The sequence below is a fragment of the Symphalangus syndactylus genome, chromosome 8 (assembly GCF_028878055.3).
Source record: "Symphalangus syndactylus isolate Jambi chromosome 8, NHGRI_mSymSyn1-v2.1_pri, whole genome shotgun sequence".
Classification (NCBI taxonomy): Eukaryota; Metazoa; Chordata; class Mammalia; order Primates; family Hylobatidae; genus Symphalangus; species Symphalangus syndactylus.
Window position 1 is genome coordinate 50278989 of NC_072430.2, and position 14696 is coordinate 50293684.

The 14696-nt window shown below is 34.2% G+C and overlaps 1 protein-coding gene across 18 annotated transcripts in view; it reads right to left on the reverse strand.

Annotated features, from left to right (window-relative positions):
- GPHN (gephyrin) overlaps positions 1 to 14696 on the reverse strand; it is a 722880-nt gene that overhangs the window by 366834 nt on the left and 341350 nt on the right. For 16 of the 18 annotated variants that reach the window (XM_055291351.2, XM_055291356.2, XM_055291353.2 and 13 more), the window contains exon 4: positions 6499 to 6591. The exons of the other annotated variants lie outside the window; for them this stretch is intronic. In XM_055291351.2, coding sequence (XP_055147326.1) covers positions 6499 to 6591 — 93 coding nt within the window. The remainder of the gene's footprint in view (positions 1 to 6498; positions 6592 to 14696) is intronic. 18 annotated transcript variants of the gene reach the window in all.

Consider the following 14696-nt stretch of genomic DNA (forward strand, 5'->3'; position numbering starts at 1 on the left):
AAATGACTAATGACTACATAAAATAATACCTGTCTTATAGTAAACACGCACTTAAAATTATGAAATACACACATTTCAACCAATTGATTATAAAACAATTTTTATAATTTTCTTTAATTTGTACTAGAAAACTGACATTTTCATGAAAAAAATCTAATAACCTAAGTGAAAAAAATTGTAGAAAAGCTTAGATATTAATCTGCCCCAAAGCAAACTAAAAGTAGTCTATAAACAGAATATACCTTCTAAAATTCAGAGTCTTTTCCTAAGTCAGGTTTCTTTGGTACCATTTTGTAGTATTTTCCCTCTTGAAAGAGGTCATTTTGCCTGATGCCTCTTCACTTCCATAATGAAACAGTTATAAGAACCCTTTTAAATAAATATTCCTTATGTCAAATTTATAGTTTCCTGGTATTTTTGCTATTTCTTCTTTTGTTTGATTATAATCATCAATTATATCAGCATACTTTTGTTATGAGGCATTCCTAAGAATGTCAGTTTCAAATTATTTTTTCTCAGTTTAAAATTATTTTTAAGAGTGAGATTTTACTTAATGTACAACAAATTCATTGTATTAATTTTTAAAGTGCAGAATTCTATATATTATTTAGAATAAGGGATATTTTATTTTTGTTATGCCATATTGTCTATTGAGACAATGGGGCAATACACTTCAATATGGCAGAAAAGCGTTTTTTCTTTGCTCCATCTAAAATTAAAAATATAAGGAAGGAAATCTAACATTATTTGGATTACTAAAGAACCAAAGGTAAAAGTGAGAAAATAAAAAAATGTGAGTAGAGATGACTTGTTGTCATCCAACAGGCCACGGGTGGACAAACTTTTTTTGCAAAGCATCAGACGATAAATACGTCAGGCTTTATAGGCTATGTGGTCTTGTTTATAAGTTCTCAACTCTGCTGTTTTAGCCATAGACAATACATAAATAAGTGTAGCTTTGTTCCAATAAAACTTCATTTATAGACCCTAAAATTCAAATTCCAAGTAATTTTCACCTCACAAATATTAGTCTCCTTTTGATTTTTTCAGCCATTTAAAAATGTAAAATCTATTCTTAGCTCCCTGGACATGCAAAAAAAAGGTGACAGGCTGGATTTGGCTTGTGGGCCACATTCCTTACCCCTGTGAAAGTCTCACTCATTTTTTACCTTCAGTACCAAGCATGGCACTGAACACATATTGAGGATTAAAAACAAAAGCTTCATGAATGAACAAGTGGTTGAGACATACATGCATGCTAGGCTTTTACTTAACTCTTTTACTTATGATCAAAATAATATATTAGCATAGAACCCTTAATTCAATACAGCTTAGTGCTCTAAAAGTACTGAAAGTTATTTTGTGCCTTTTAAATATTTAACAGTTTAACATTTTCTAATTTACTATATTATTGAACACAGATCCTTTATGTAATAATACCTTTTTTGGACATACATTGCTTTGAAGTAATAATGGGACATAAAGGGAAAATACTTTGTATAGAAATGAGTTTTATGATCTGTGGAACTTTATAATTACTAATATTTCACTAGTGCCAATGAATTATCCAACCTTTATCAGACCAGAAAAAAAATGAAATCTGGCCAGGCACAGTGGTTCATGCCTGTAATCTCAGCACTTTGGGAGGCCGAAGTAGACAGATCACTTGAGGTCAGCAGTTTGAGACCATCCTGGCCAACGTGGCGAAACCCTGTCTCTACTAAAAATATAAAAATTAGCTGGGCTTGGTGGTGCAAGCCTGTAATTCCGGCTACTCAGGAGACTGAGGCACAGGAATTGCTTGGACTTGGAAGGTGGAGGTTGCAGTGAGCTGAGATCATGCCACTGCACTCCAGCCTGGGTGACAGAGTGAGACTCTGTCTCAAAAAAAAAAAAAAAAGCAAGCAATCTATTATTAAAAACCAGTTTTTATTATCAAGACAAAATTCTAAAAAGTTGATGAGTGAGAATTGTCATGCTTTTATATGTAAGTTTTGATAGCATCTCATATTTAGAGGCAGGGAGAAGGCTAGAAGGCATGCAAGTATCAGAGGAACCATATTCTATAATGCAGGGCCTAAAAATATAAACAAATTCATAATTTAGGAAAATCAATTCTGATAGCCCTATTCCTATAAAATATATAATAAATAAGATAAACTTTACTATACTTGATATTCTATTCTTGTTTTTAATAGACCTGGGGAGAAATCTGTTTGATCAAATTTTTCATTTTATCTAGAGCTCACACCCATTGACAAAATCTTTGGATTTTTTTTTTTCATTCATCCTATTCATCATTTTCACCCTTCATTTTTTTTCTTACAACACACACATCCCACAAACAATTTTCCTTTGTGCTTTACAGATTAAGCTAATTACTGACAATTATTGACTATAAAACATTAGGATTTTAAGGGAGAAGTTTTACATTGTTTTACTTTTATCAAATTAGTATCTATGCTACCAATAACTTCTGACCTCATTTAAAAATATTGGAAATCCTGATGTATATAATATAGGAAAATGTGTCTAGAAACAGCTTCTTCTCTTTAGATACAACTATCAAAACAGACAAATTACTATATAATTCAGGTCCAGGATTATATTTCTAAATTCCTTTCTGACACATCAATATTATATGTTAGATATTATAAGAACTGCAACTACTCTAGGGTGTAAAGTAAAAAGGAAATTAGTAGAATTACTTTTTAGTGGGCCTATATTGATTTTATGTTTGCTTATTTATTATTTATTTTATTAATATTAATAGCCCACGAGTGCTACAAACTTTTGCCATAGATACCATATCATATGTATTTATATATACATATAAAATATGAAGTGAACCTATTAAAGATCAAGTTATTCACAATCAGGTAAATTGCTTCTTTTCAAAAATAGATATTAGAGAAGACATATTTATGTATATTTTAAATCCATTTAAGAAACCTCTAATATAATTTTAACTATGTAGCTGCTAATTGCTTCTTTTCAAAAATAGATATTAGAGAAGACATATTTATGTATATTTTAAATCCATTTAAGAAACTTTTAATATAATTTTAACTATGTAGCTGCTATAGGTATATATGAATATAAGAGCACCTCAATAGTTTTCAAATAACTGAAAAACTTTAAGAATAAAATACTGCTCAATTTCTGAATAATGAAATATACAATGCCATGGAAACAGACACTTGTCAACTAGTAGTGCCAAAAAAGAAAAGAAAAAAAAACCTAGATACTAGAATAGCAGAAATTCAAGATTTCTGATTTATATAATATAGAGATGGAAGAGATCAAATATGAAGCTTACCCTATCAAAATTAAGAAATAATTTGACAAGATTCTAAAGACTTCATGGACATACTTTAAATCAAGTAAAAGGCTATAGTTGTCTATTTGGTATTACATGTAAAAAAGAAAAACTATCAAATGTGTCCCTTTGGTAGTTACATAAGTTACATAGCAACAAATAAAAAAAATTAACTCTTATAAATTAACTCTTACATAAAATACCAGGAATAGTTCTCATTGAAAGGTCACAGCCACCTTGGTAAATAGGTGCTTTTATTTCCCTTGCTTTATAGAAAACTAAGGCACAGAGTGGTTAAATGACTAGTCTATTGAGGTGTAAAACAAAAATACATTTGGTCTTTGTTCTTGGTTCCTGACTTATTATAGAACTCATAAAACCCTTGGGAGTTTCCTGAGTGATAGGAGTAGAGAGTGCCTTTTGTTATTCCTAACAAACCCTCTGTAGCCCCTCACCCCGCCTTTTTTTTTTTTTTTTTTTTGAGACAGGGTCTCCCTCTGTCACCCAGGCTGGAGTGCAATGTTGCGACCTCTGCTTGCCGAAACCTCTACTCTCAGGTTCAAGTGATTCTCATGCCTCAGCTACCCGAGTAGCTGGGATTACAGGCGTGTGTCACCATGCCCAGCTAATTCTTTGTATTTTTAGTAAAGACATGGTCTCACTTTGTTGGCCAGGCTTGTCTTGAACTCCTGGCCTCAACTGATCCACCCGCCTGGGCCTCTCAAAGTGCTGGGATTACAGGTAGGAGCCACCATGCCAGGCCCAAACCTTTTCAGATCACACCTAAGTTTATGCTAATGAGATGACTTAGGGTGGGTGCCTAGATAGCCTCAGGATGGGGCTGGTCTGGTCATTGGAAAGGCTAAGTTATTATGAGCATTGGAATTTTCAGTTTCACCCACTGAGGGGCGGGGTTGGAGACTGAGCTCCATAAAATATCTTGGAACAATGGGATTCAGAGAGCTTCCAGGGTGATGAACACATCAAGGTGCCGGAGGGGCGCTAAATACTGAGAGGGGATGGAACCTCCTTGCCCCTATACCTTGCTCTGTGCATCTCCTGCATTTGGCTATTCCTAAATTGTATCCTTTATAGTAAACTGGTAAGCATAAGTAAAGTGTTTCCAGGAGTTTTTGGACCTATTCTAGCAAATTAGTGAATCTGAAAATGGGGGGAGTTTTGGGAACCAACTGACTTTGTAGTCAAGTAGGACAGAATTTTGAGTAGCCTGGGGATCTGGTACTTGCCACTGGCATGTGACGTGAAGGCAGTCTTGTGGATGGAGCCCTTAAATCTGCAGAGTCTAGTACTAATTCCTGGTAGGTAGTGTCAGAATTTAATTGAAATAAAAAGAAGGACATTTGATATCTGGAGAGTTGAAGAACTGGTTGGTTCCAGTAAAAAAACCCACATAGCATCAGAATTGTGAGTAAAAACACTCCATCTATGGTCACCTTGTTGATAAGTAGCAGTGCCAGAATTCAAAGGTTTGAATTTTCAGCCCAGCGTTTTGTATTAACTGGAAGCCCCGTAGGATACAAAACATTTTGTGATGTAAATTATTTCCCCACAATGAATTATCCAAGGAATTAAAAATAATACCGTTATTTGGTTATGAATTAATTTTCTGGTGAAATTTTTTCTATTTTTCTGTTATGAAAAAATATGAAAATATCAAACCATCACACAAAAAATAGGCATACGTAAACCCAAAGTGATTTAACTAAAACACTTAAGACAGCACCCAAACTCCACTTAACATAAGTAGTCAGTGTTTTTAGAAAGAAACAAAACACAAGCACACCTCTGCAGGAGATGGCTTCCTTCCCAATTGTACTTTTTCAGTTAGTCATAGCATAAAAGAAATGTAAAACTTTGCCAAAGAACCACTAACTATAGAAGCCAGAAGCTAAATAAATTGTGTAAGGATGACTTCATGCAGTTGAAGTTAACCTCTTAATACGACTCGATTTTGATCGCTTTAAAAGCCAAAACTATTTTATTTAAAACCCTAATTATAATAATATCAAAAGTTTATGTACCACGGTTTTTATATAGAGGAACAGAAAAAAAATACTTTTTAAAATTGCATTTTCATATAGTAGAGCAGCAGTTCTCAAAGTTTGAAAGTATGGTCTATGGTCCAACAACAACATCTGCATCACCTGGGGCCTTGTTAGAAATACAGATTCTCAAGACCCATTGCAGCTTTACTGAATCAGAAACTCTAGGGGTGGGGGATCAAGCAATTTGTGTTTTAGTATAAGTCCTCTGGTTGATTCTGATGCAGGCTAAAGTTTGAAAACCACTGTACTATTATAAGAAGGCCAGTAATTATTTAATAGATGCAGAGCAAAAGTACCTTGTGGAATGTTAATAAGGTAGTAGATAAAATAGTGTACTGATTTGAAATAGAAAGACATAGTAAATATTAAGTTGAAACTGATCCAAGAAACACTTTTGGGGGGTTGGGGAGGTAAAGGAAACAATGTCACAAGTGGTGATGTAATTTTATGTATGGCTCTGAGGTGACAACTGTGGTTTATGGCTTCCTTAAAGAAAAAATACACCCCCCCCATATTAGTTAATAGTGCTTATTCTTCATTCTTTCCCTAATTTTTCTTCCTATATATAAAATAGTTGAAGATGATTCCTGTGGTCTTAAACCTAGATATTAATCCTACTTTTGGGCTCATTAAATTCTGCATTTAAATGTTGTTCACATTTAGAATTGTGGAAAATATATCCCTTTTCAACAAAAGTACTGTAAAATCAGTATATTCTATTGCAGTCATCTTACTGTAATTTTAGACAAATGAAAAGGGTACCTCAAGAAACGAATTGTATTGACAAAGCACATCAGACCAGATGCCATGCTAACCACCAGAATTCTACTATCACTTCCTTTGGAAATGTGCCTGAAATTAGGCTGACACCAAGAAAATGACAGATTACCTTTGGACCAGTTTAATCTTCCGCACATTGTATCATTTCTAGTTTAAGCCCAAAGAAAAAAAGTCAGGAAACATTTATCCACAGCAAAATTTTCACATTATTAGAACTACAAGTCATTTGTTATGCCTAGCAAAGTTATAAAAATAATATAAATATAGTAAAAAGGATTTAAAAAACCATGATTAGTTTAATCCTTGAATATGAAAAGGCATGTACTATCTCACCTCTGGCGTGACATCTCGTGGTGCAAATCCTGTTCCTCCAGTTGTTAATATCAAATTAAGTTCCTTTTCATCACACCAATCTATCAGGGTTTCCTGAAAGAAAACAATAGTATAGTCATGTGCAGAAAAACATGCCTGCTTGCTCAAAACATCCCCGTCCTGGAACACTTTGTATTCAACGAGGAAACACAGATTCTTTTCAACAGTCAGTAAGAAAATTTCTAAGCACAATTCACGGAACAGTTTCACTCTTGATCAAAAGGCACCGAAATTTTGAGTACTTATTAATTATAGAAAATGAGGATGCAAGTATCAAATTCTTGAAAGTAAATAAAACATAAGAAAAACCATAAATAAAGATTTTATAAGTAATGGCTTATCTGAAGTTCTTTTCAGCCATTCAAAATGCACTACTATGACAGTTATAGAGATTAGAACTACATGTCATAAAATTTTGGAGCTAGAAGGGTCTGTAGCAGATTTGCCTCTTTATTTTCTAAAGAGACAACTGAAGTACAATGTGCTTAAATAATTTACAAAGTTACACACCTAGTTTGTAACAAAGTGAAACTAGGATCTCCATCTGCTGACTATTCTTGCTAATTCTATCAACCCATCCTACATTTTAGCTATTTGCTAAAAAGGGCAATTAAGTGCTCATTAAATTATAATGATATACTTGCATTGGTATTATATTGTTTCATTACGTTTTTACAATTCAGAGTCAAAATTTAAAAATATAATTTCATCATTTAATTGCCGATAACTGTTGTGTAATACAAATAGCAGGCTGACACCGAGATGTACAATACAGTCCCTGCAATTCTCAAATTCATCAGTGACACAAAATGTAGGATGATTATTTAGAATAAATCCAAGACCTAAAAAATGATTTTTTCCCTTTCTTTGCAGATTTGTGTTTTATTCTGGTATCACAGAAATGCAGAGCTCAGAGCTCCAAATGAAGGGAACTTTTCTGTGCAATGATTAATTAATGGCAACAAACTATTTTTAAAAACATAAATTGTAGATAACTGAGAGCCCATCTAAAGAACTTTGATCCCTGATATAGTTATAATTTTGTTCTGAGGAAAGCCCCTTAAAAATCAATGATTATTATAATAAAGGTGCTTATAAAGTGGTTTCATAAACTGAAGTTAAAACTTCAATTGTCTGTGCTTCATTTTAAAAAGCAGAAAAGCTTAAATACTCACTCTTATAAATAGCTCTCTATTCTTTCCGGTATATAAAAAAACCAGCCGGGCGCAGAGGCTCACCAAGCACTTTGGGAGGCCGAGGCGGGTGGATCACGTAAGGTCAGGAGCTCGAGAACAGCCTGGCCAACATGGCAAAACCCCATCTCTACTAAAAATACAAAAATTGGCCAGGCATGGTGGAGTGCGCCTGTAGTCCCAGCTACTCAGGAAATTGAGGCAAGAGAATCACTTGAACCTGGGAGGCGGAGATTGCAGTGAGCTGAGATCATGCCACTGCGCTCCAGCCTGGGTGACAGAGTGAGACTCTGTCTGAAGAAAACAATAAACAAAAAACAAAACCACGGTTGATACCACAACTCAGCAATGTGTAGATTAGCCATCTTTGTTTTCCAACTGATGTATCCTAGAACACCTTAGATCTCTTTGTAACATTCCTTTAAGTACTTCCATTATGGTAGTGAAATACCTGTGCCACAGTTTTCTCACCTCTGATCACAATCCATTTATATCAAATCTTGATAAAAAGTGATATGAAATCCAAGTTGCATCAGCAAAATATCTCAACACCAAAATGTTTATCTATATCAAATACCAACTTTCAGTATTAACATTAAGAGGGTATTCAAACTTTTCAAATTTTAAGATGCTAATAAAGATAGCAAAAATGGTCCCTTTATACTGAAGAATGCTCCTGTTTTGCCTCAGGCAATACTTCCTTATAACATAATTCATCTGTCGACTAAGTAAACATTTATGAAGTACCTACCATGTATTAAGTGTTAAAAGTTAAAAATAAGAGGAACACTGACTCAGATTTCAAAGAGCTAATAGTCAAGTAATGGTTCTCAACCTTGGGTGCACAACAGAATTATCTGCGGAGCTTTAAAAAATACTTGGGTCTCACCTCTTTGGTATAGCCTGGGAACTGGGATTTTTAAAAGCTTCCCAGGTAATTCTAAAATGTAGCCAGCAACTGAAAACTACTAGTCTAAGGAGACAATCTGTTCAATTACTCAAGGGTAAATTTCACAGATAGTTGGGTAGGCCCAAAAATATTTCATACAGTTTAAAATCAGTTGGCCGGACGCAGTGGCTCACGCCTGTAATCCCAGCATTTTGGGAGGCCGAGGTGGGTGGATCACGAGGTCAGGAGTTCGAGGCCACCCAGGCCAAGATGGTGAAACGCCATCTCTACTAAAAATACAAAAATTAGCCGGGCACGGTGGTGGGTGCCTCTAATCCCAGCTACTCGGGAGGCTGAGGCAGGAGAATCGCTTGAACCAGGGAGGCGGAGGTTGCAGTGAGCCAAGAATGTGCTACTGCACTCTAGCCTGGGTGACACAGCAAGACTCCGTCTCAAACAAACAAACAAAAATCAGTTTTACTACAGTAATATTACTAAAGTTTTTCTATTTCCAGGATGGATAACTGGTAACACTTAATGTATAGATTTCTTTCACTTGAATAACATTTGTTATCTTGAGAGCAATTAAGAACCTATTCAAGCATTTGGGAGGTAATATTTTGTTGGCCAAAATAGCTAATGTGATATATGGCAGACTTCATGTGAGCAAAAATTTTAGTAAGGCTTTTAGATTTTAAGACAAAATAGAAATCCTATCATTCAGTCACTTGTTTTTCAAAACAAAATAATTCTTCCTCACACACCAGTATAGAATACCAGTTTTCCAGGCTCCTAGTTGTCATGCATCTGATTCATTAATTCAATTAACAAGAAAATATTTCAGGGCAAACTTTTATTCAGGTACTTCCTTAGAGAACAGCAATGCAAAGATAAATAAGGCAGTGTCTCTGGTCTCAAGGATTCAGTCAAGTAGAGGAGCTTTAGTCTATAGTTGTCTAGAATCTTGTTACTAGAAGTATGATCTGAGAACTGGCACCAGCAGTGTCACGGAATTAGAAATACACAATTTGAAGTTCCATCCAAGATCTACTGAATCAGAAGCTGCATTTTAAGAAAGATACCTCAAGGTGATATATGGATACATATTAAACTGAACTATGTGCCACATTAGATACTGAGTCTTTTTATTCTATCATGTTAAAAAAGCAGTTTGTCTTAGCTATTTACTGTACCAACTTATTAAATTTATCTTATTTAACATAGTAATTTATCTTAGCTTAGTTAGAAAGCAATTTATCTTGCCATATTTGTTTCTGCACCTGTTAGATCCACTTTATTCTGAGAAAACTTTAATATTCAGCTGCCTCTACCAAATCATTGAAGATTTTTTCATGAAAGCAACTTATGAAAAGTCCCTCTGCATCTGCTGCAAAAGTGAGGCTGAGGACATTGTTTATTTTAGTGATTAACTTTTCCTTATGTGGAGGATATTTCTTTAAAAAATTATTGCCTTGCATTTCTAGTATTGCATTCCATTCATCTTTAGTAGAATGAAGGTGTATCACAAAAATCCCCCTCCTAATATCTCATAAAATCAACATAAAAGAGTAAAAACTAGAAGAAAAACCTCCATAAGCAACAACCAAATAAGCAATCGACATAGCTTCATAAGTCTCAAAGGTTAGATGGTTAAGGACAGAAACAAAAGATCTTTGAGACACAGAGTTCACCATTTTGAGGCTCCTAATGCTACTCTGGACTCCAAAGAGGTCATAATGGTGAATTCTCAAAATCTTAAAAATTCTCATGAATACCTCTAAATCTACAGAGATGCAAACTAAAAGAGACTCCATATCTTTTTCTTATTGTAAGCAGCTTCTATAAGAAACATGCAATGGAGGGCTGATGGCATTCAAGATGAAGATTCTAGAAACGAATGCACACTGAATTGGAAAACTAATCTTAAACTTGATGACACTCCCCACATAATCATGAGCTAAACCCTTATCTAGGAAGAAAGATTCTAGCACTGGACATTAATAAAATTTCAGAAGAGCAGAGTATTCCAACAAAGACTATATGTTGTCTCTGGTTTCTTGCTTCCCCTATTTTTTTTTCTGTACAAGTTCCAGATCTGATACAGTCTGGGCTGACTTTTTGTTTTTCTTCCTACATCTCTGCAACAAGTTTGAAATAAGCACTACTTTGAGGACTGGATATTGTTTTATCAGTTTTTTTCTGAAAATCATATAATAAACAGAAATTTGAAGGTAAGGAGAGAGAGTAGGTGGGAAGAAATGTAATAGTGCAAACATCCTTATCTTTCATAGCAAGGATTCAACCAATCCTGTCTAAGGTTTAACACATAGTTAACATATGACTGTAACCTATTAATGATTTTCCTATTTTTTTAAAATTTAGAGGGATTTCAGCATATAATATCTCTTGTAATAAAAAATAGTTATTTCAAAGTCAATAGGCTCTTTTATTCAGTTCCCTTTTCTTCTGTTTAAGTGTAAATAAATGCTACTGTATATTAGCTTCAGAAAATTATCCTAATGTTTATATAGCTATGTCTTTCACTCATTTAAACATCTATACATTCTTCTAGCTACATAATACGCATAGAAAGATGTTGGAATGTTTTATAAACAATGTTAAATATTGATTACTCTTGGGTAGTTAGCCTTGAAGTACATTTTATTTTTTTACTGCCTTTTTACATTTTTGCCTAGTTTGAATTCTTTGTAATTTGTATGTATCATTAAAAAATAAAGGGATTTCAATAGCCAACATGGTCCTAAGCAAAAAAACAAAAACAAAAAACAAAAACAAAAAAATAAAGCTGGAGGCATCCTGCTACCAGACTTCAAACTATACTATAGGGCTACAGTAACCAAAACAGCATGGTATTGGTACAAAAAGACACATGGACCAATGAAACAGAATAGAGAACCTTAAAATAAGACTGCACACCTACAACTGTCTGATCTTTGACAAACCTGACAAAAACAAGCAATGGGGACAGAATAGAGAATCCAGAAATAAGACCACACACTTACAACTCTCTGATCTTTGACATATGTGACAAAAAGAAGCAACAACCTATTCAATAAGGTGCTGGGAGAACTGGCTAGCCATATGCAGAAAACTGAAACTGGACCCCTTCCTTACACCATATACAAAAATTAACTCAAGATGGATTAAAGACTTAAATATAAAACCCAAAACTATAAACACCCTGGAAGACAACTTAGGCAATACCATTTAGGACATAGGCATGGGCAAAGAATTCATGACAAAGAAACTAAAAGCAATTGCAACAAAAGCAAAAATTGACAAATGGGATTCAATTAAACTAAAGAGCTTCTGCATAGCAAAAGAAACTATCAAAAAAGTAAACAGACAACCTACAGAATGGGAGACAATTTTTTTGCAAACTATGCATCTGACAAAGGTCTAATATCCAGCATTTGCAAGGAACTTAAATAAATTTACAAGGAAAAAACCCATTAAAAAGTGGGGAAAGGACATGAACAGACACTTCTCAAAAAAGACATACATGTGTCCTATAAGCATATGAACAAAAGCTCAACATCACTGATTAGCAAAATGCAAATCAAAACAACAATGAGATATCATCTCATGCAAGTCAGAATGACTATTACTAAAAAGTCAAATAATAACAGATACTGGCAAGGTTGTGGAGAAAAAGGGACACTTTTACACTGTTGGTGGGAGTTTAAATTAGTTCAACCATTGTGGAAGACAGTGTCGCAATTCCTCAAAGACCTACAGACAGAAATACCATTCGACCCAGAAATCTCATTACTGAGTATATACCCGAATGATTATAAATCATTATATTATAAAGACACACGCACATGTATGTTCATTGCAGCACTATTCACAATAGCAAAGACATGGAAACAACCCAAATGCCCATCAATGACAGACTGAATAAAGAAAATGTGGTACCTATACACCATGCAATACTATGCAGCCACAAAAAACAATGAGATCATGTTCTTTGCAGGGACATGGATGGAGCTGGATCCCATTATCCTTAGCAAACTAATGCAGGAACAGAAAGCCAAGTACCACTTGTTGTGACTTAGAAGTGGAAGCTAAATGATGAGAACACATGGGGGAACAACACACACTCGGGCATGTTGAAGGGTAGAGGGTGAGAGGAGGGAGAGAAGCAGGAAATATAACTAATGGGTACTAGGCTTAATAACCTGGTGATGAAATAATCTGTACAACCAACCCTCATGACACGTTTACCTATGTAACAAACCTACACATTCTACACATGTACCCCTAAACTTCAATTTAAAGTTAAAAAAATAGAGGGATTATAAACATTTATTCATTCTTCATTCTGATACTTAGTACTCATGGTCAGTAAGTTTAGAAATAAATTTTATACTTAATAATTACACATATACTACTGTGGTAAATTAAATATGGTCATACGGTCATTGTAAATCCTCCTGTCAGGAGGTGGGGTCTATTTCCACAACCTTGCAACTGAGCTGGATTTCTGACTTGATTTGATCAATGGAATGGGCCAATAAGTCATGGTATGGCAGTTCTGAAGCCTAGGTTTCAAAAGGTTTCCATTCTTCTGTCTTCAATCTTTGGTAAACTTCTACTATCATGTCAGGAAGGCTGGGCTAGACAATGGAATGATGGGTGACCATTTGGAGAGAAAGGTCTAGTGGAATAGCCAGCACCAAGGTCCCACACATCTGAGTGAGGCTTAGATTCTCCAGACCCAACTGAGGTGACATTATTTCAGCTACATGAGTGACCTTAGAGTCATGTGGATGAAATAATGAGACAAGAAGAAGATATTCCCACTTAGAAAGCCCAGACTTGTGAAAAATAACAAATCACTGTATGTGTTAAAGCCACCAAATTTTGTGGTGGTTTTTAATGTAACAATACAATACAAAAACAACTAATTTCACAGTTAACATTTTGGCATCCTCTTCTTTTTCTATTTCCAATTTATATTTCATTAGTGATAAGTTTATATTTTATAAAAAGCTTCAGAATAGTTCTAAAGGTCAGCTTGATGTGTTATATTTAAATAAATTGGCACAAAGTCTTAAGAATATGATTATATAAGTTAATTTTCAGTTTAAGAAAACATGCAAATACCTAGTATGTGCAATGACTATGCCTAGCATGTGTCATAAATATATATATGTATACACATCCACAAACACACATATATATTATTTTAAAAACCATGACAAATGTGCTTGATGTTACAGACATCAGAGATATGAACAAATTAATATAACATAATAGATCAGTATATTTGGTGTTATTAGAGATTGTATACCCTTTTTAAGAAAACTGTTTCAGAAATACTACATGTATTTATAAATATATCATGTTTTCTTTACATTTACATTATTTAACAACAAAAAACATCATTATAGAAATTTTTAGCAAAATTATTGTTGCCAAAGAGTAAACAACTCATCAAAGAGAAAAACAGGGACAGTAATAGAGCTAAGAGAGAGTAAGTTTACATAAGTCATCATTCTCTGTATCTATCTGGAGCCTTATACTCATCCATTATAAAAGACATGTATTCTGTCTCAATCTCTTTGAGTTCAGCTTTGATTTTGGTTATTTCTTGTCTTCCGCTAGCTTTGGGATTTGTTTGCTCTTGGTTCTCTAGTTCTTTTTAGTTGTGATGTTAGACTGTTAACTGGAGATTTTTCTAACTTTTTGATGTGGGCATTTAGTGCTATAAATTTCCTTCTTAACGCTGCCTTATCTGTGTCCCAGAGATTCTGGTATGTTATATCTTTGTTCACATTAGTTTAAAAGAACTTATTGATTTTTGCCTTAATTTCATTATTTACCAAACAGTCATTAAGGAGCAGATTATTCAGTTTCCACGTAACTGTACAGTTGTGAGTAAATTTCTCATTCTTAATTTCTAATTTGATTGCACTGTGGTCCTAGAGATTGTTATGATTTCAGTTCTTTTGTATTTCCTCAAGAGTGTTTTACTTCTGATGATGTGATCAATTTTAGGGCATATGCCATGTGACAATTAGAAGAATGTAAATTCTGTTGTTTTTGTGTGG